At 44.2% G+C, this 22106-nt stretch overlaps 1 protein-coding gene across 1 annotated transcript in view; it reads right to left on the bottom strand.

The window, feature by feature from the left end:
* Positions 1–21190, bottom strand: part of Itih6 (inter-alpha-trypsin inhibitor heavy chain family member 6) — a 30404-nt gene extending 9214 nt beyond the window's left edge. Inside the window, 7 exon segments of the mRNA XM_051179362.1 lie at positions 340–511; positions 2039–2155; positions 5386–5555; positions 7898–8145; positions 10824–10934; positions 19476–19630; positions 20701–21190. Coding sequence (XP_051035319.1) covers positions 340–511; positions 2039–2155; positions 5386–5555; positions 7898–8145; positions 10824–10934; positions 19476–19630; positions 20701–20802 — 1075 coding nt within the window. The 5' untranslated portion in view covers positions 20803–21190.
* Positions 21191–22106: the final 916 nt, after the last annotated feature.

Here is a 22106-nt window from a genome sequence, read left to right as displayed (position 1 = left end):
AGGATTTAACAAAAGTCAGAACCAGGAAAAATGCTTGGAAATCAAATGTATAATACTGCTCTTAAAGCCTTATCAATTTTTCTGCTTTAAGGAAGAGGAAACAGAGATCTGAAAAGAAATATGCTAAGATACAGGGGAAGCCAACCATGTTCTTTCTATCAGAAGGGGGAGACAGGAGAGGAACCAGAGGGTGAAAAGGTATGGTTATTTATGCCAAATGTGAAAGTGACGTTTCTGACACTGTGACAAATGAGAGGCATGGGAGAATGAAAAGAGGGGCTCAGAAATGTCCTATGTCACCACAGCCTATGCATTTGGGTAGGTAGGTATAACACTTACAGCCACCGGCTTCCATTTGACTCAGGTAGTTTTTGGCACTATGGATATTCTGGACAGTGGCCTGGATTGAGCCTTCGGCTTTCCAAATGTTAACTTTGTCAGAAAAGGAAATGATGTTGAAGTAGTCGCTGTCTTGCATGTCACTGAGGATGGTGTTCATGGCCTTTTTAGTCTGTGGGAAAAGGGTGAAGGAGATGAGAAAATTGGAGCTCCATGAACTTGAAAAGTTCTCCTCACGAGACACTTTGCTCTGACTGCTTTATGGTTTTAACTCCATTTGACCTTTCCTTGCTGTGAGTTGAGGATATCAAGTCAAAATGCCTGTCAAGATTTATTGTAGGCTTAGAGGTTCACTGTCCAATAGTGGAAAAGAAGTTCAGTTCAGAACTTGAAAGAGTCACATCTCAAGTGTATGTGGCCAGTGGCTATTGCATTATAATATAGAATTTGAGATCATCACCAAGGAAGTTCCAATAGAGCCACATATGGTGGTGCATGGCTGTAAAGAGCACTCAGGATACTGGAGCTGAAGGATTGTAAGCTCTAAGAGCCTGTGAGACATAGACTGTATCAAAAACAAAATAATATGAGTAATCATAAGAAAGGTCTAGTGGGCAGTGTCACTCTCTAGGTTCCCAGTTCTGGTCTTAAGAGATCTCCAGTCTGTGCCGTCAATGATTTCTGAGCGTGTGACCCTGGGATGAATATCACCCCTTTCAGGTTGGAGGACCATATGATTACAGAGCTGTATGGCTGGCTGCTGGGTTTGGCATGCTTTACTTCCACTCAGATCTGCTTCTGATCCTCAACCCCATCTGTTTCCTTCACATTTACTTTCTCATCAGATCCAGGATAACCCAGAATCCATTTCAACTGCATAACTATGGCCTTGTGCCCCTTAGATAGCACACCATTTAACTGTTATTGATTAACATTGTCAGTGATCTTTCACTTGGGCCCTTCTCTGGAAAGAACTGTCTTGAGGGATCTGCCTCTCTCCTTCTCACCCACATAGTCTCTACCGAGACTGTGCACGAACACTCTAACATGGACCATTTTCATTCTCTAGTCACATATTCAATACTCTGACAACAAGTCACAGAATATCCCTCTTCCTCACTCTTTTCCCCACAACAATACTTCACACAGAGTAGGCATACAAGAGGCTCCATAGAATCGAGAATTTGGCACCATTTATAGGACATTGGCAATGTTCTAGACATTGGTTAATACTTTAGCTAAATAAGTTGATCCAAGCTTTACAGAACCATAGTGGAGAAGGCACTGACATTATCCCATTGTCAGATAATGGCAATGGGGATCACAGAGATAGAAAAAGACACTGGTTAAGGGTCACACAATTAAAAGCACATGGAACATGGACATACATCAGACGCTGAGAGGTGTTAAGGGTTGATAATACAGCTCAGCATGCATAAAGCCCTACATTTCATCGCAGCACCAAGTAAACTGGGCATGGATGTGCACATATACAATTCCAGCACTTAGATGTGGAGGCAAGAGGGTCAAATGTCAGGGTCATCCTCAGCTATACACTGACATTGAGGCCAGCCTGGGCTATGGCATGAAACCTTGATTCAGAAAAGGAGCAGCAGGTGTTTACAAGAGGAACCGTTTGACACTATCAGAAGGGGGGACAGTCACAGATTTCAGAGGCCACAGGAAAAGTCCTTGTTACCTGCTGCAGCTTAGTTCCAAACATGGAGCCGCTCACATCTATTACAAATACCACGTTCTTCTCCACTGGCGGGAGGCCTCTGGGGGCAAAGTAGTGAATAAAATAGCCACCATAGATCTGGACAAAGAGAAGGGAGCCAAGAAGAAGGTTGAGAGCCAGTGCGAATCAGGCCCCTCTCAGTCTCCTGCATAACAGCCTGCTCTCTCCCTCCCAGGCCAGCTCACTCTGCCTAGCTGTGTCAGCTGGCTCAGCCTTTGTCTGCACTGCAGCAGTGAACCTCTGCTCTTGAGACCTTCATCCCAGGCCTGGCCCAGAGCAGCAGAGGGGAGAAGACAAGCATGGGGCCCAGGCCTACAAGGGTCAGCATCTCTGTACTGTGTGAGTTCCTGTCCGTGAGACAGCCGGACTTGCACAGGCTTGAGGGTCCCCGGGGACGTTTGTCTGGGCTCCAGGAACGGAAAGTATTGTTTTAACCTCCCTCAACAGAGGGAGCAGGGGGGCCCAGCTCCTTGCTGCCAAGGGCTGGGAGCTTGCAGGGCCTCCTTCTCCTCCTAAACACTCCTTTCTGCTGTTGCTGGGCAGAGCAGGGAGGGGAGGAGGAAGCAGAGGCCAGCAGAGCTGTCTGTGCAGAGGGGATTGGTTAGCACCAGGTACAGATGCCTTGGGCTGTCCTGATGTGATTGGCTGCCGGCCCCCTGCCCCCACACTCCATCTTTCCCTCTGCAGAGCCTGAGGGCTGGGTCAGTGGTGGGAAGGGAAGGAGATGGGCCTGGAGGCCCCTCAGGACCAGTGTCTTCTCCAGCCAGGGAGGCCTAGACTGCCTAGGGGGCTAGGCTGTCCTGGAGCCTACAGCTCCAGGCCTAAGGCCTAAGGACCAGGGCTGCCCAAGGAGAGCGGTATTTGCTCCTGTCTGCCCTCAGTCACCCTGTGAGCTCTCTTCTTTCCAGAGGAGAGGGGAATGGGAAGAGGAAGGGCTTCGCCCCTCCATCCCTGCCTCTGATTTCATTCACATGGAATGGGAGGCCTGGCCCAGACAATCCTGGCTCTCTGTCCCATTCTATCACTCACCCATCCTGTCACTGTCAAGCCATGGGCAGAATCCTTGGGGCTCCCTACCTGGCATACACTGGGGAGGAAAGTGTGCCCACCAACCCTGGGCTGCATTCCAACCAGATCTCCTGTGGCTAGCTTACAGCCTGGGTGCAAGAGACTGCCCAGCAACCTCCCATGGCCCCTTTAGTCAATCATGCCATGCTCTCAGCCCCTGAGCACCTGAAGGGCACCAAGTCACATGCACTTGTATGACCCACCTTGATTTGGGGAGGGGTCACATGCCTCCTGCTGAGGGCCATTCCTTCTTGCTGTGGACCCTGTATGAGGCCCACCATCTTATTTCCATGTCAACTGCATGTCAACTGCTCTCCCAGCATGCACCATACTAGGTCTTCCTTAGAGTGTGGGCAAGTATGGGCTTTCCACCCACTGGCACAACCCCTTGCTCCCAGTTGCCCTCGGACTCCCAAGCAGTTTCTATACCACTGGGAGCATCCCAAGCTAAAGACATGAGCAGTGGTGAGAGACCCTTCAAATAGTTCATTCCTGCTGAATCCACAGCACACGACGCTACTCCCACCCCAGACTCATGCTTATAACACCAAAGGCACTTAGGACAAGCATGTTTCCAAAGCCAGCAGAGAGATGCCTTTGGACTCTGAGCAGACCCCACCTCACTGGCACGTTTCCCATTTGTGACCTGGAGGATTCTGAGACCCTGAGCTTCCCTGCTGCCACCACAGGCCAGCTCTTGAGAGTTCTTTCTTACGGTCCCTTTGTCCCCTATCCCAAGCCAGACAGCATGTCCAACGTTGTTCAGGTCATGGTCTGCACAGGAAAAGCTTAAGAGAATGTCAGTCAGTGAAGGAAGCTTCATAGTGAAGGAAGGACATATGGCTCTGAGCAGGCCCTTCGAATTTGGGCCCTGCAACCCCGGGCTATATTTACAGTGCGATTCCCTATCTTGCCTCAGTCCTTCCATCCCAGCCTCTTTACAACAGCCATAACTGCCATTAGTATGGATATGTGTCCCAGCCATAAGTCTGCTATGCTATCATGACCCTTACCTCGCCAACTGTGCCTTTTCCTTCATTCCAGGCAAGATGTACTCACTTTTGCCATAATTGTTAGATCTTTCAGGCACACTGTCCTGACCCCTCCTTTCCTAGTAACACACACACACACACACACACACACACACACACACACACACACACCACCACCACCACCACCACCACCACCACCACCACCCACTGCTTAGCAGAGTATCTGTGGTATATTTGCTATCTGGTGCCAACATAGATTTGTCTCCATCACAACCAGGAGTTAGTTACCCGAGGGACAGATGGGGAGTTCAGTGCAATCCCTTCTAAGATTCCAGCACCAATGAGTTGGGCCCTAGGCTACAGTAGATCTGCTGGGAGGTGTGTTGAGATAGGGATAAAGGATCTGGCTGTGCCCAGCACTGTATGGGGTGGAGTAGAGAGAGCAACTGAGGGTGAACTGTGTATGGCATACAAATAGAAAGGAGTTTAGCAGGGATTCGTGGTGGAGAGGCAGATGCTGAGCAATGCAGGAAGTGGAGGAAGACAAATCCACAGCAACAGTGAGCCTGAGAAGATCAATGCTCCTGTGCTTTGTGGCACTAGTCCACTTAGTGATGGAGAAAGGTGCTTAGTGGCCTGGGGCCTTTCAGCAGGATGGCTTATGTCCTAGGCGGGAGGGGGCAGTGGGGAAAGCATTCTGGGAAGTGCCTTCCCAGTGTTTGGCCAACCTTACTAGCAAGCCCGGGGTGGGGGTGCAGGGTCAGGTCTCCCTGCTCAGCTGGGGCACAGGAGCTCCCTTCTCTCTCCAGGGGTGTTCAGGATCATAGTGGACACACTTCCTGTGCAAGAAAGTGCCTCATGATGGGGAACAAGTGTTCAGAAGCCAACCACAGCAAGAAAGCCAAGGTCAACACAGGACAGTCTGAGAGCTGCAGAAAGCATGTAAGGCCAAACACTCAGCAATGCCTTGCCTTGCAAAAGGGCTGCTCAGAGCTGGCTATGGGCTGACACAACTGGGTGGGTCCATCCAGGCCCTGTTTCAAGTCGTCCAGTGTCTCTGAGAGGTGCCTACATGACTCCCAAGGAGAAAAGCCACTTCTCCCAAGGAGAAAAGCCACTTACCTTGTCCCTGATGGCTAGCTCTCACACTTCCCCGGAACACTCAGAGGGATAGCTCCTATAGCCTGGAGCATGGCCTTGGTCAGAGTGACCCTTTACCAAGAACTCTGCATTTTAGGGTCCAGGTACCTGAACGTCTCCAATGATGTCCTCCATGAGCACATCATAGTGGACCGTGAAGTCGGCCATGATGCCCGAGGTGGAGAAGGCAGACTGGTCTTGCAGTGTTGGGGAGAAGGTGATGTGGACACAGGTCTCTCCCCTCTGTATCCTGGTGGATGGGGGCAAGTCCCCCTCACCTGTATGGGTATTGAGGTGGCATCAGGGCTCAGCAGAGAGAAAAGCCATGGTTGGGGACAGTGAGAGGGACGATGTGTGGGGAGGGTGAGAAGTACAATCCCTCATCTCCCAGTTGCTCAGCTCGCCTAGCATGTCTTTCCAGCTGCCCCACTGACACTCTGTCACAAGGGCTGTGGCCATCTCCTGCCCTGCCCCACCCATCACACTCTGCTTGCCAGACCCAGCCCTTTCTCAACTCCCAGCCCTGGTGGTGCAGGGTCTGTCCTTCATCACAGCCTCCCCCTGCCTCAGTTCCCACCCAACCCAGGGCCGTCTCTGGATGATTCTCATGTCCCCAGCTCCACCGGGAGACTCAGTGTCCCCAAGAGGGACAATGTAGTGGCTGATGGGGACGCAGACAGACACAGTGGCAGGTCTGGGTCAGTCTCCTGTCCTTCCTGCTGTGAGACAGGGAAGGCTAGCAGTGCTCCCCTCTGGGACACAACTGTGTGGATCCTCCTCTCCCTCTTCCCCCTGTCACTCAGAGTCATGCCAGTGAAGGTGCCTTTTAGGTTCTCACGAAGTCCCTCATGACTTTTGCTCCTGGACATTTGCAAGATCAATTCCTCTGGAATTGCAGTTCAAGACCAGTGTCCATTGAGAAATGTCTCGTGCCTCCTTTTTTCCAGAAAATGGAGACTTGGGAATTCTGCTCCCCCCTCCTTCCTGCTACAGCTGTCAGGAAGCTTAGGGGCAAACCGAGCCCCCATGCTCTGAGGAGCCTGTTCACATACATTCCCTGGGCTTCCTTCCTTCCAGGGCTCTTTGTTTTGTTTTATCCCCACAGGACTACTTCTATCCTCTGTTTTAACCTTTAAGGAGAAGGGGGAGGGAGCTGCCATTTATAGCTTGGGGCTTAAGAGTGCAGGCTGCTAGATTCAGCTGGCCTGTGGGCCCAGGTCCCTGATGGTGCCCTGTGTGCCTGGGACTCTTGTCCATTTTTGTGACTTCCTGTCTCCATAGGAACACCACAGGGCTTACAGTAGCTCCTACATCATGGGAGATTGTTGTAGGGGCCAAATGTAAGCTTATGTGAAAATGCATTTGGAAATACACCTGGACCTTCTGTGAGTGTCAGATGAAGGGAACTGATACCATCACCATTTGTACTCATTATGATGTCTTATGTGTCATGGAAGGAGGAATTGTCTCCTTTCCTACAGTGGGTGTAAGTCTGTCATGAATGCTCATCTGGCATGGACAAGGACCCAGGACCCTTTCTCAGCTGTGCCGCGGAAAAAACCCTCTCCTTGTGGTCTTTGGTCATAGTTGTTCTTTTATTTGACAGATCAGCAAAGGGATGCCTAGCCCTCATCAGTTCTTTTCATTGGTCCCATCTTATGGCAAAGTCAATTTTACTTTAGAACCCTGCTTGTACCACATACATCATTCTGTCTTTCTGTCTGGGCAGGGTCCCATCAGCCAGACCCTCTACTGCTGTAATCCTCTATAAATGTAGCCACTTGTGCTATATAATTTCCCTGCTTCTGTCTATTCAACTCTCATGGAAATGTTTAAAATTGGTTTAGTTGTCCCCAAGCTTGGCTGAATATCAAGTTCACTTGAGACTGGTTAAACATGGAGATCTGTGGTCCTAACTCAAGCCTACTGTACCAGGCTGTAGTAGGGTGAGTTCCTGGATTCTGTGTGTCCTTAAGATTATATCCTAATTGCACTGTAGCCAAGTTTCCTATCATAATCCTACACATGGACTTGGTTGTAAGCTTATTAGTCAGGATCCTTCTTTGCTGTGGGTGGCATCCTAGAATCATGTGTCCTGCCTTTCTGCTTTCCTCTCTTTGAGGTCGTTTAGGGAAAAGTAGGACTCATTCCCCCATGATTTGTACAGCATCACCATTGTGAATACAGTACTTCATGATCCACTATACATCTACATATCAAATATTAGTTCTTCTCTTTTTTAAGATACGGTCTCACTGTTTAGACCTGTATGTAAGTCACTATGTAGACTAAGCTGGTCTTGAACTCCCAGTGGTACCTACTTCTGCCTTCTGATGGCTAGCATTAATGGTATGTGGCACCAAGCCTGGTCCATTGATTATTTTTAATAATTGAGTCTATACTTCCAGAAGCTTCTCTTCTATTTCATCCCAAGTTCATACTGCAAAAACTGGGCAATATTGGACTCCAAATATCTTGAACTCTAAGCAAGTCCCCTTCTCTCTGATTTGGGAAGGAAATTTGTATAGTGACATTACTGGAAGATTGTCACATGGAACTTCCAAGGTTTCCATTCAAAGAATGGCAATATATTTAGTATCTCATAGTACTGCCCACATACTTGTTTGGTTGTTGGTGCACACTCGGCTGGTCCTCAGTGGAGGTATGTTCACATAGGCAATGCCCGTCCTTTCAGATACAGTGATTTCTACATTCAGCTTCCTCACCAACTGTCCAGGCTGCAGGCTTACCACCAACTGGTATCGGCCCTGATGACGTTGTAGAAGTTCCTCATAGGCCAGGGCAAATGTTACCTCTGTGCCTGCTGCCAGCCTAGTGGAGATTCGAAATTTTTCTGATTCTCGGTCCCTGGGCAAGAGGTAGAAATGGATGGGAAGGGTGTTGAATTTCCTGTAGCATAGGGGAATCATCAGATGGCATACTTCTGCTAAGCCTCATCCTTAGCCAACTGGACCTGATCAGGCTTCTGTCTTAATTAAGTCCCAGGGTCACTACTTGCCATCTACTCACCAAGCCCCCTTTCCTCCCTCATTCCCCTCCTGAACCATTCTACCTTGAAGATGATCTCAAAGGTGGCTCTCTCCCCTAAAGGGCTATGGTTGATAAAAATCTGAATTGAAACAGAAAAATTAGGGGCTAATGCTTCATTTAGCAAAAAAGAAATTTCAATTTACACAAACAATGCCTCCCTCTAAATAGTCTGTCAAACCTACCTTGATTCTTGTGTTCAACAGAGCTTGTTTATATGGCAAAACTCAGTTTTTAGTAGCAAAATCTAAAGCATTCCTGTAAGATGAAACTCTCCTAGAGACTGAGAGGAATCCGTTAAAAAAATATAATATTATACCAGAGGAATGGGACTCATTTAAGAAATAAGAGCCAGTCTAGGCAAGCCTTAACTTGTTAACCCAGACCAGAAAGAAAAAATACTGCAATTTATCTTTCACATGTAGATCCTAACTTCAAACTTTTAGATATATGTTTAACTTGGAGTGTCTGTATAAGCCAGAAAGCCAAAAAGGTCCCATGAATGTGGGAGAAGGGTCAGAGGCCTTAACAGGATGACCAGGACATATGTAGTGTAAAGGAGTGGGGAGTATATCCGTCTAAACTTTTTTTTTTTTTTTTTGTAGATGGGATAGAAGAATTTTCCACAGGAGGGATGTTTGTTGGTCTTGTTTTTGAAGAAAGGACATCATTTGAATATAGGAAGGTGCTAAGGTGACCCTCAGAACAGGGGTTTGTGGTGGGAAAGTCCCAGGGAGAGCTAAGGAACTCCCCCTGTGACTGCATTTAGCCACATTGAATAGGATGATGTGGGAAGGAAGCAAAGCTAATGGGAAATGGAACCTAGAGAGCATGGGGCCCAACTAAGAGAACAACTGAAGTAAGATTTGCTCATGGCCAGGATCCATAAGAGAAAGGAGAGATGGACAGGGATCATAGTATATGTGCTGGGAATCTAAAGTTTTAAACATTGATGAGAGTTGAGGTATGGGGGAGATGAGGATATGGGATATGTGTTAACAAACAATTAGAAATATATGAAAAAAGATGATGGAAACCTACTGCTCTGTCAGCTAATTTAGAATAACATTTTAAAATGTAGTTTTAATAGAGGTACATAGGAGCATATGTACCTCCATAAGAGCATAGGTGGAAATGCTTCTCCTAATGTGAGGTGTGGGTTACTTCCTTATGAGTTATTGTTCAAAGAGGCCCCCAGAGCCTTTTCTGAGTTTCTCACTATAGAAAGATAGTAAAACCTTATTGCTGAAGACACCACAAACTTTGGTTACAGGGAATAGATAAATCAATCTTGATCTGACCAGGAAACTTCCTGCTAGCTAGATTCCCTAGTTGCTGGAAGGGTTTATGTTGACTGCTTGAGGAGAAGATATATTAGTGTTCTTTCCCAGTGCTGTATCTAGCATAATACAGTATCAGATTACCAGGCAAGATATGTAATAGTAGTATGACTGTTACTGGGGTAACCACTTATTCTCTGATTGGATTTGAGGCATGCTTCACAAGAAGAATTTCATGCCTGGTACTGAAAGCCTAGTCAAAAGTCTATGGTTGAAGAGGTCACAGGCCCAAAGAAAGAAATCACTATTACCTTTTTACTAAATGGTCATATAAAATGCTCTCCACCTTGATCAGGAAAACTTTTTGCACTAAACAGTGATTAGTTAAGAGACTCATAACTGGCCCAAATGCTATATCATCTCCTCTGATGTCCAGGTAACATCACTGAATAGGGGGCAGAAAGAATTCAAAAGCTGAGGAATTTGAAGAAATACTATGAAACAATGTCTTCTGTATATGATATAGCTTTTGTGTTCACAAACTCACAGCATCTGCAATTACCTGCACAAGACCCACACTAGATCAAGCCAATGAAATCCCAGCATAAATGGGGAAAGAGCCCATAAGATCCCACTCTTTACTAAAGAGTTAATTGGTGGCTTCTGTGGGGAAGTAAAGTCATCTTTATTTGGAAGATGTAGTTGCCCATGCTCCAGTGGATGGCCTACACCTGTTTCCATATGGGCAGCACTAATTGGACTCAGAGCATTATAAAGAACAAAAGAATAGGACATGAAGTTGGGAGAGGGGGTACATGAGGACTTGGATAGAGGATGAGGATATGATCAAAAAATTGTCTACATGTATAAGACCTTCAAAGAACAATAGGTAAAATATCACATTAAAAATAAAAATAATAAAAGAAGAGAAAACCTCACTTGCACACAATCTTCCCCCAGAGTATCAATTATTAAATAAGCTACATCTTGCTAGGAGAAGAAAACTGGAATTAGGGAAGTAAACTCTCACTTATTAAACATCTACTGTTACAGGTATTGATATTTACTGACTAACACAATCTTAATGCAATCCTATGAAGCAGAAATCATTGCCTTCATTTTACAGAAATAGAGAACGGGGTCCAGATAGAAAGAATATCTTTCTTGGTCCCACAGTTAAGATGGCTTAATCATATTTCAGACCAGATGGAGACTTACCTGATACCTACATGAGCAGCTGTCTTTCCTTGCTGATAGGCTTTCTCATAGATTTTCCTTGCCTGGTGTTTTTCCATGATTTCTGCAACATAGACTTTATTGTTGATGGTCCTGATGGGGCATAAAAATAGAAGGGATAGCAGAGACAAAGAAACAGAAAAGATGGTCAAAGCATAGGTATAAATAAAAGGAAGAAGGGATGGGAAAAAGAAAGAACAAAACTGCCCTTAAGCTCAAGATTGAGTGGGAAGAACTGATGAGAGCAAGAGAGGGAGAGGAAAATATTCTCTTGAAATCTATTTGTCAAATGGGAAAAGAGAGACCACACACATATGGTAGACTTGTTGGAGTTTTGTGTTACTCAAAGTGTTGAATAATGGTTGCCTTTTAACATACAATAATATTTTTAAGTGAAACAGATGAAAAATTTCATTATAATTACAGTATATTTGCTAAAACATGTATTTTAAAATAAACACATCAAGGTAAACATGATGGTGCAGACCTACAATCCTAGTGTTCAGGAATCTGAGGCAGGAGAGAATCACTAATTTAAGGTCTCTCTGGGCTGTATAGTGAGTTCCAGGATGAGCTAGGCAATTTAGTGAGATTCCATCTCAAGTTTCACACACACACACACACACACACACACACACACACACACACACACACACACACACACACACGTTAATTCAGCAACTCACAGGCACTGATGCTTGGGATAGGAATAGCAACTTTAAAAAGTGTGTCTTAAAAAAAAACATTAGGTAAATAATATTGTGAATGGTGTAAGTGGTAAAAATTGTCAGTTACACAGGCCCTAAAGGACCTGGGTTGGATCTGACCTGGATGGCCCCTCCCTGAGGACTAGTATGGTTCATAATACTGTAATGTACCTTATAAACTTCCAAAGTATGGAAGCATCCAACAGTCCTATCCACCTATGACTCCTATGAACCACAACAATGAGCAGCATGAAACAATAACCCTAATGGTGCAATAGTTCCATAAATACCTTGATGTTAACCAACAGCTCTCTAATTGGCCTTATGATCCTCTCAATCAGAGAGAAATCATACCTGGTACTTGAAGCCTAGCGAACTACCAAGGCTAATGAAGTCATGGATCTTGGAGGAGAACCTTCAACTATCACTTTATTAAACCAGCATAATCCTTAGCTATATTCTAAATATTTATTCTTATACTCACATGTAAGTGTAGTTTTAACTCCTAATCAAGGAAACTTCTCTATTTAACAGACATCAAGAAAAGTACAACCAATCAAAATGCAAAGTTGTGCAGCCTATTCCCAGCTGGTACATCTACATTACAGCTCCTGTACCTCAAGGTCAGGGATCATTACAGAAAAGGAGATGGAAAGATTGAATGAGCCAGAGAAACATAAAGTTGCTTTAAGACAGTGTCTTCTATAATGTCAGAGAAGGTACATCCATGAAGTCTCAACAATATGGCTGCCTAAACATGACCTGAACAATGAAGACACCAGTAGATATTTTAATATGGGAGGAAAGGTCATGAAGCCTCAACACTATACAAAGAAGTACATGCAACTAAGGAATGCTGAAAGTGGAGGAAATATAAAGGGTTTATTTCAGCTTACAACTCCCAGGATATACTCCATCAATGAGTGAACTCATGGAGGCAATAACTGATGCAGAAGCTATAGAGGGGTGCTGCTTACTGGTTTGGCCCTCCTGGCTTGCTCAGCCTGCTTTCTTATAGCACCCAGGACCACCAGCCCAGGAACAACACCACCCACAATGGGCTGAGCCCTCCCTTGTCAATCACTAATTAGGAAAATGCCCTTACAAGCTTGCTTACAGGCCAGTCTGATGGGGGCGTTTCCCTCTTCCCAGATGACTGTAGCGTGTATTAAGTTGACAAAAAACTAACCAGCACAAATGACTCCTTTTCAAATGATGCACAAATACATCACTATTAAACTGTAACATTTCTTTCTCGTTATTTCCAAGATCTCATGTTAATATCACATTATAAAACAGAACAACTTTAAAAGTCTCAGTCTCTTAAAAAGCTCAGATTCAGCCAGGCATTGGTGGTGCATGCCTTTAGTCCCAGCACTTTGAAGGCAGAGACAGGTGGATCTCTATGACTTTGAGGCCAGCCTGGTCTACAGAGTGAGTTCCAGAACAGGCTCCAAAGCAATACAGAGAAACCCTGTCTCTAAAAAACAAAAACAAAACAAAACAAAAAACAAACAAACAAACAAAAACTCAGCTTCTTTAAGATATCCAAAATCTCTCTGAAAATCCAAAGTCCCTAACTATGAGATCTTGTAAAATTAAAAAAAAAAAAAAAAGTACATACTTCTTATCCGAAGAGGGAAGAAGCAGGGCACAGCTACAATCAAAGCAAAACCAATCTCCAAAAGTGTAAAAAGTCCAATGTCAGGGATTTACTCACAATCTCCTGGGCTTCAACGCACGTGGGCAGCTCTACTTCTCCAGATCCACCATCTGCAGTACACACAACTGGTCTCTGAGGCGCAGGCCATCTCCACACCACCCTCGCCACTGTCTTTGTTTGTCATCATTTATTCCTGCCACCTGAATGCTGGGTGTGCAATGCAAGTGAAGCTGCATTTTCACCAAAAGCCCCTCCTGGCTTCTCACAGTGACAAACCTTAGCTCTTCTCCATGACCCTTTCACAGTTTCAAAAACAGCACTACATAGGGGACTTTTACCCATTACCAAGTTCAGCTACCGGCTTGAGATGAAGTCTTGGCATTCCCGGACCACAGCTTCTGAGCTAACCCCAAGGGAATACTTCCCACAAGATTTCACCTTAATGATGCTGGTCTCCTATTAATCACAGCTTATTCCTTAGCCCCAGGAAAGTAAAGTTTTCATTTTAGTGATACTGGCATCTTGTTAATCACAACTGATTTTTCAGCCCTAACTGAACAGAAACCAAAGATTTCCAATTCAAAATATTGTAAAAACAGACTGATAAAGTCGCTGCTTCCCTAGGAAACTTGACAGTCCAGGTCTCTATCATCTACAGTACTCTCAGCATTCATGTCTTTCATGCTTGCACAGAACAGCCCATATAATCACTCAACAGGTTTTCCAGCCCAAAGTTTCAAAATCTTAAACAGTCTTCCCCAAAAAAGCATGGCCAGGTCTATCACAGCAATACTCCATGAACCTAGTACCAATTTCTGTTCTAGTTCGCATTCTGATTTTGTGATTAAACACCATTACCAAAACAACTTGGGGACAATGAAGGTTTATTTCAGCTTAAAGCTTACAATTGACTATGAAGAGAAGTTATGACAAGAACTCAAGGTAGAAACCCAAAGGCAGGAACTGATGCCAACAAAATGAAGGAGTGATACTTGTCTTGCTCCTCATGGCTTGCTCAGCCTGCTTCCTTAATACAATCCAGGGCCACCAGAACAGGGGAGGGACTGTCCACAGAGGACTAGGTCCTTCCATATCCTTCATGAATCAAGAAAATGACTCACATACTTTCTTATAGGCCAATATGATGGAGGCATTTTCTTAGCTGAGGTTCCCTCTTCCCACACGAGTCTAGCTTGTGTCAAGTTGACAAAAAAAAAAAAAAAAAAAAAAAAAAAAAAAAAAAAAAAACAGCAACAACAACAAAACTATTCATCACACTTACTAACTGGTTTCCCTTTTAAACCCTTGCTCTTTATAGATTGATATCATGGCAGTAGAAACATCTATTAATCCTTTGTGTATTTGACACAGGGTCTTACTACATACTACTGGCTGACCTGAACTAGAGCATTAGAAATCCACCTGTATCTGCATCCAGAGTGCTGAGATTTAAAGACATTTGCCATAATGCCTGGCATATTATGTTAATCTTAAATCAAGTCACTTCATTTCTACTGTTCAAATTCTCTGTAGCTTCCATCTCAACTGAAAATAAAAGCAAAACTCTTTGCTAGGCCCTTTGTAGTCTACACATTATGGCTGAATATTACCTCTTCAACCCCATGACTTCCCATTCTTTCTGCCATTCATCCTGCTATAGTCATGTTGTTTCTTTTCCTTCCTTCCTTCCTTCTTCCCTCCCTCCCTTTCTTCCTTCCTTTCTTCCCATTCCTTTTCTCTTCCTCTTCTCTCCCCCTCTTTTGGCAAAGCTGTGGAACTTAGGGCCTTGCACATGCTAGGTAAGCTCTATGAGACTAAACTGTATCATCAGCTTTTTGAGACAGTGCTTCACCATGTTGCTTAAACTAGCCTTAAATTCACTATGCAGCATGATTCTCCTCCCTTTTTCTCCTTCACTTTCTTTGCTTTTTGTTTTGTTTGAACAGGGCTTAGTCTGCAGCTCAAAGGGCCTTGAACTTAATATTCTTACCTTGCCTCTCAATTTTAAAAAAATAAAGTTAAAATTATTTTTAACTTATATTATAAAGGAATATAAAGTGGTGGCCAGGAGATAGCTTAGCCAATAAAATACTTACCTTGTAAGTACAAAGACCCAAGTTTAATTCCCAAAACCCATGCAAGAAACACAGGGCATGTATAGTGGGGCATTCTTGGATTACCAGCATTGGGGAGATAAAGAGAAGTGGCTTCTTGGGGCTCACTTGCTAGCCAGCCTAGCCAGGCCAGTAAGAGAGCTTGTCTTACGAAAATGGGAGATGGTGCCTGAGAGACACCTGAAGCTAATCTCTGGACTCCATAACATATGCAAATACACACACACACACACACACACACACAAACACACGCACACACACACAAAACCCCCACAAAAGTTGCATGTACTAATGAGTATTTATGTTTGATAACCATATGATATATATATATATATATATATATATATGCCTTGTTTAATGTTTAAATCTGTATAACCATGTATATCCTCAAATATTTATCACTTGTGGTGAAACTTTTAAAATCGTACTTTCAATCTTTGAAGTACAGCGCACAATTGTTACCTACACTCTACAACAGTGCCTTAGGCATTTGGCTTTCCATGCCTGACATAATTCACTTAGTATAATGACTTCCCCTTGTATTCAATTGGCAGGGTTTGAGAGTTTGAAACAATAAATTTATTATTTTCTTTTATGTGCATGGATGTTTTGCCTGCATATATGAATGACTATACACTATGTACATGTTTGCTACCTGCAGAAGCCAGTGTGGATGTTGAATCCCCTGGAACTAGAGTTACAGATTCTTGTGATTTGTCATGTGGGTGCTGGCAATGGGACCCAGAATGTCTGAAAGAGTAGACAGTGCTCTTAGCTGCCAAGTCATCTCTCTAATCAAAATTTGAGGAGGTCATTTTGTTGTTGTTTTTGTTCCACCTTAGGCTGGCCTTGAACTCCCAATCTCTCTGCCTCAGTTTTTTTAAATGTTGGTATTACAGGCATGGACTACTACACCCAGATTAAAATGAGATTAAAAACAAACAAATGAACCAAAACAAAAACCAGACAACTGTTTTGAAACAGGGTTTTGGTATGTGGTCTAAGCTGGTTTGAACACCCAATATTCTAGCCACAGCCTTTTCTATGCTTCGATTAGAGACACAGACTACCATGCTTAGCCTATTCATGTTGTGACAAGTAACAAGATGTCATGTCTTTTTATGGTGCATTCAGGTATCCACTCATCAATTAGACCCTTAGGTTGTCCGTAGTTTTAGCTGTTATGTATAGTGTTCCTTGCCCCCTTTTTGAACTTATTCAACACACTCTTGCTTACAATTTTTGCAATTATTCTTCCTTTTGCCTAGAATGTTCCTTTACCAGATTCTTGTAAGTCTTCACACTACTCTCTTCAGGTCTCTGTTTAATGTCATTTGGTCTTTGATCACTCTAGACTGGTACCTCTATTCAGTCTCTGTCTCTTGCTCTATTCACTACTCTTCTTTGGTAGCCCTTCTCATAGACAAACTGATGCATATTCGTTTATGTTTTCCATGTCTTACATTTAGGAGACTATGAGCTCCTTGAGGGCAAAGAAATGTCTGCCTGCTTTGCTGCTAATACCTGACCTGTGATAATCATGCCACCATTTCATAACAAGTATCCCAGGACGACAGGAAGAAAAGTCAGGTTGTGTTTCATGGAATAGAGGATCAAAGAGAAGGGAGCTGTAGAAAGGAGGCTAGAGAATCCAGGGCTTTGAACTCAAGACTCAATGAGCTCATGTTGCAGCAAGGAATGTGAAGTGTTGGATAAGTCTCAAAGTGGGAATAAATGGATGGGGTCAGAGCTACCTTTGAGCTGTGAGAATATGGTGTCCTGGAGAACATTAATATACCTCTGCGGGAGGCAAGAGCAGCTGTCTCCAATTCACAAATGGAGCAACTAGGGCACAGATAGTAGCAGCTTCCAGGAATGCTGAGGGAAGATATGCAGCTGGCAGAAGAGACTACTTAGGCAAGGAGTGCTTCAAGGCAGCTGAAACAGTATTGCTGAGGCTGGGCTAGTGTGGGGGTGGACAGAGCTGGCTGGGCCTCAAGGTCTCCTGGGGGCTGGGGTGGTAGGGTGGAGCGACTCTGGCAGTAGCACACTGGGGCCTCTGTGTGTGTGTGCTGCCTCCAGCCAGCATACTTTCCACTGAGTCTGCCCAGGAACATTTCTCCAGCCTGCTTTGCTAAATTTTTAAAAACTCCTTTCGGTGTGTATTTTTTTTTCCTAGTGAAATGAACCCCCTTTCTGCCTATTGTTCGGTCTTTACATCAACTGACTGCCAAACTCTCAGGTTGGCCCCCGTACAGTTCATAACATGCCTGGGGTTTGTTTGTTTGTTTGTTTGTGGGACTGCTTTTATTTTTGTATTTGGTTCATTTGGTCCTCTACTTGTATGATCTTGGTTGCTTCGAGTCTTACCCACTTGAGAATCCTGCTGTAGGGAAGTCTTCTCTCATTATATCAGTTCTTCTCCCCTATACTGACTTCACACCAATCACCTCTCCCCACCTAGCCACCCTCCAATGTGCAGCCTGGAGGTTCTTGATGGCACAACATGGGCTTAGGGTCCTAAAGATTGTTTATAGCACAAGAGCCTTCTCCCCACTCGTGGGGAGAGAGTGACAAAGCAAGGGCAGAAATTCTGTTTGACTTGAACTCCCTAATCTATTAGCTCAGAGTGCCTCCATGCTAAGACAGAAATCCCCTTTTCTTTTGTCCTTTTGAAGCAGGATCTCAGGCTGGCACTGAACCTGAACACACTGTACACAGCTGAGGATGATAACCTTGAACTTCAGATCTTCCTGATTCATTCTCCCAAGTGCTTACGTGACTGTGTGTGCCACAATGGCAGTTTTATCTGGTGATGGGAACTGGATCCAAGGTTTTGGGTATACTAGGAAAACATCTGACCTACTAGATCCCCAACTCCAGAAGCCTTTGCAAAACTCACGGTATGGTATCTATGGACTGATGCAACCCCACTAAGCTTTCCTTTCATCTACTCCTCTTCCCTCGGTCATCATCTTATCCATTGCCTGCCATCTAACAAAATGAAACAAAGGGGGGGGGGAGGTAATCACCATTCATACTCCCATCATAAACAGGTTGTTTCTCCCTCCAATGGTCTCTCACATTCCCCATCATGTTCTCCTTCTCTGTTCTGCTACAGGGCTCTTCTCAGCTTCCACGTTTCTTGGCTGGCTCTTACAGCTTAGCCTTGCTTCATCATTGCCCCTCCTTGCTGACCACTTTACCATATCTCTTCTTTAAGGGGCCCAGATATCTCTAAAATGGGGAGTACAGGTCCCTGGGTATGCTGGGAACAAATTAAAGGGAATGGAAGTATATTAGTACTCTACTTATAGAGCTTTCTATTACTCTTTAATGACTCGTAGGCATAACCCTTGTTATATTTGTTCTGTGGTGTAATATGTGTGGGCTCCATGCTCTTGCTTTCACATTGGAAGCCCCTAAGCTTCTATTCTCTCAATTCTCATCTCTGACCACTTTTCTACACCCTGCCTGTTGTCTACAATTCAGTGACATAGAAGTACATGCACTTTCTCTTCACAAGGGAACATTTGGGTCTTCATTCTTTTGCCTTAATGTTCTAGGCTTGCTTTCATTGTTCTGGGCTAGTGAACATCTCATACTTTAAGCATCATTTTTTCAAGACTCCAAGGCTTTCTTCCACTGATGGGAGTTCAAAATTAATCACAAGTTTGTGCTGGGCCTTGGGGTTCCCACCATTTTGCATTAAGATTTCTCCTAGAGTATCATTTTTTAAGTCCCAGTTATTCCTTTTTTGTGTTCTCCATTAGACAGTAGACTGAGAGTAGAGACTGTGTAAAGTTCATCTTTCCATCATATCTAGCCAGTTTTTTCCAAAAAAGTAATTTTAGCAAGTATTTATCATCCAGGAAGGCACTAATGTTAGCCTAGATTTCCACATGTTTTAATTCATTTAATCCTTGCAAGTAGTTTCTAATTTTAGCTGTATTTTACAGATGCATAAAATAAGATTCAAAAGTTAAGTAGCTTGTTCTGTTTCCCACAGCTGCCAAAGGCAGGATTTAAAACTCAAGGAATCTGATTTTTAAGTTCACTCTCTTCACTGCCCTGCACTAGTGAAGGAGCAAACAGACTGAATGAATATATGCACAAATGAATGGAACAGTGAGTTTGGAAGCAGACTTACATTGTGAAATTGGAGATAAAGGCGATGCGAGGTAGATCCACATCAAAGATGGCTTCATGGGCTTCATCATGTGGATTGAAAAGGACAGAAGTGACCACAGTGTGTGCATAACGAGACACCACGGTGGAGCGTATGGAATAGCTCGTCATCAATAACTGAGAATACAAGAGAGGTGGGTTAGAGAGAGTCCTTTATTGGCCAAGATGGATAGGTACTTGTCAAGGTTCCTGAACTGGTGTCAGGATAGAGGAAGAGAAACTGAGGCACCTGGAGGGAAAATTACCTCTGTCGTACATGGACTTCCTGAGAGTGCAGTAAGCAAATCACAGAACTAAAGGTTCCCAGACAATCCTAAATCAAAGTACCTCTGGACAAGCACTTTTCTGGTTTTAATGAACTCGGATCTTACTAAACATGGGTTCTAATTTAGCAACCCTGAGGAAGGAACAGGCTGATGTCCTTCTTGCTTCCAAATCCCCTGAAGCTGCTGCTGTTGCTGCTGGTGGTCTACAGATTTCACTTTAGAATGAATGCAACATTTTAGCAAAGCTTTAGAATGTAGCAGAATAGATTTATTCATCGGTCCTACACAAGGCAATGTGATAATATTTATTTTTTTTAATGATTTCAGCTATAAAGATTGAGTCTGTTGAGTACAGTAATATACTTCAGTCATGGTAAGTGTTCAGCACTCATGAGCCTATTTAATCCTCACAGTTTGAGGAGTTAAGTTCTAGTATCTCCCAGGTCTTAAAGATATGTTAGCTGAGGCTCAGACACTGAGGTCACCCAGCAGGAGATAGCTATCTTCTTCCATACCTTCCCTGAAGTTATAACCCCTCCATCTACCCACACATCATGTATATCGCATCTGTTCTTAGTGTGGGGAAGTGGGTCATAGAGGTAACCTGGAATCAGTTGGGTGTAGGTTCAAGTTCTGGCTCTGCTGCTTCCTGTGTCATAACCTGTGAGCCTGTGTTTACTCCTCTCTCTAATGGGAATAAGAAGAATGTGTGGTTTACAGGGATGCTGTGAGGAGTAACTGAAACAATAACCAAGAGTACTGACACATCACCTGACTTGCACTTAGCAATCAGTAACTCCTTTCTCTGACCCTAGCTTCTCAGGCCAGCAGAAACAGACTGAGAAACTTCTACTCCTCCCACCCCAAGGAGCTACTTTTCTCACCAACTTCAGAACGTTGTCTTCTTCAGCTAGAACTGACCTTGCTGTTTGATGAGGCAGAGCCATGGGGTCCCTGGTGTGTTAGGTCAAGGAGAATGGTCAGCAAAACACTGACACAGCTGAGGCACTTCCATTCAGACATGGTGTCACTTCTGGCCTGGGCCTGCTGTTCTCATCCAGAATGTCTGGCCCTGATCTCCAAGGCCTTCCTCTTTTAAACTTCCAGGTATCCCTTCTCTTGAGAGGGAGGGACTATGCTGAAGGGTGGGGAAGTCTCTGAATGTGGCATTGAGGCCTACACAAACCAGGATTGTCCAAGAGCTGAGGTTGGCATCTTGCCTGGAGAAGGGCCAGTTCTGTGCCTCCTTTTTCCCCTTCATCCAGCTGTAAGATGAATGGAAACCAAACATACCAGAGTGCTGGGTCTGTCTGTTTGCTATGTTGGCTCAGGGTGGGGTTTTTCTTTCCTATAAACATCCACTGGAGCTCAATAACTGGAGCCAGAGAAAGGTCACTTAGCACTGATCATCTTAAAAAGGTAGCAGCCTTTAAGAGAGTTGGAGAGGCAAGTACCCAGCATCGGTCTTTCCTGTTGCTCTCTTTAGTCTTGATACAAGAGGGACCATAACAGTGTAGAGGTTCCACAGACACAAGGTTTTCAATCTCAAGAATAGTCAGAGGTTAAGATGAGCTGCAATAGAGATGACAAAGGACTGACAACATCTGGGTTGGAATTGTAGTTCGGCTGCTTACTGGCTACATGATATTCAGCGAGGAAACTTACCACTCTGCAGACACAATTCCCTCATCTGTAAAATGGGGATAGCAGTAATATTTGTTAAAAGTATCAACATTGAGCCTTTACTTTGGAAATGCTTGATATCTGGTAGATATTCAGGAAATGCATGCTGAGATGAGGGATGGCAAACATCAAAGTATGGTGGCCTGGCACAGTGCTACACATTTATAATCCCAGCATTTGGGAGACTGGTAGAGAACTATGAATTTGATGCTAGCCTATGCTACATGGTGAGTTCTATGCCAACTTGGCCTATGCAGTGAGATTCTGCCTCCAAATGTCAACAAAAGAGCATGGGGAGCCCCTTGTCTTACTGGAGACATGAAAGGAGAAGAAAGATGCAGAGTTGAGATGCTCTGAGCTCAATATCTGAAGGTCCTGTGGAGGATGGGTTGAGGAATGTGCCTGCACAGGGGCCATTACCATGTATCAGAAACTTTATCGTACTTATATGAACATAGATTACATTCACAAGACTTCCAGCATCTATTAACAAGGGCAAAACTCTCTGAAGACTTTTTATAAATTGGCATGAAGATCACAAAGACACCTAGATTTGCCTTATGGCATTCAGCACTGCACAGCAAAGTCTCATTTTGGCCTTTGTGGGTCCCAAATCTTATTAGTTGCTACCTACCCCAAGTCCA

Source organism: Phodopus roborovskii, unplaced genomic scaffold (assembly GCF_943737965.1).
Source record: "Phodopus roborovskii unplaced genomic scaffold, PHOROB, whole genome shotgun sequence".
Taxonomy (NCBI): Eukaryota; Metazoa; Chordata; class Mammalia; order Rodentia; family Cricetidae; genus Phodopus; species Phodopus roborovskii.
This window is presented reverse-complemented; position numbering and strand designations above follow the sequence as displayed.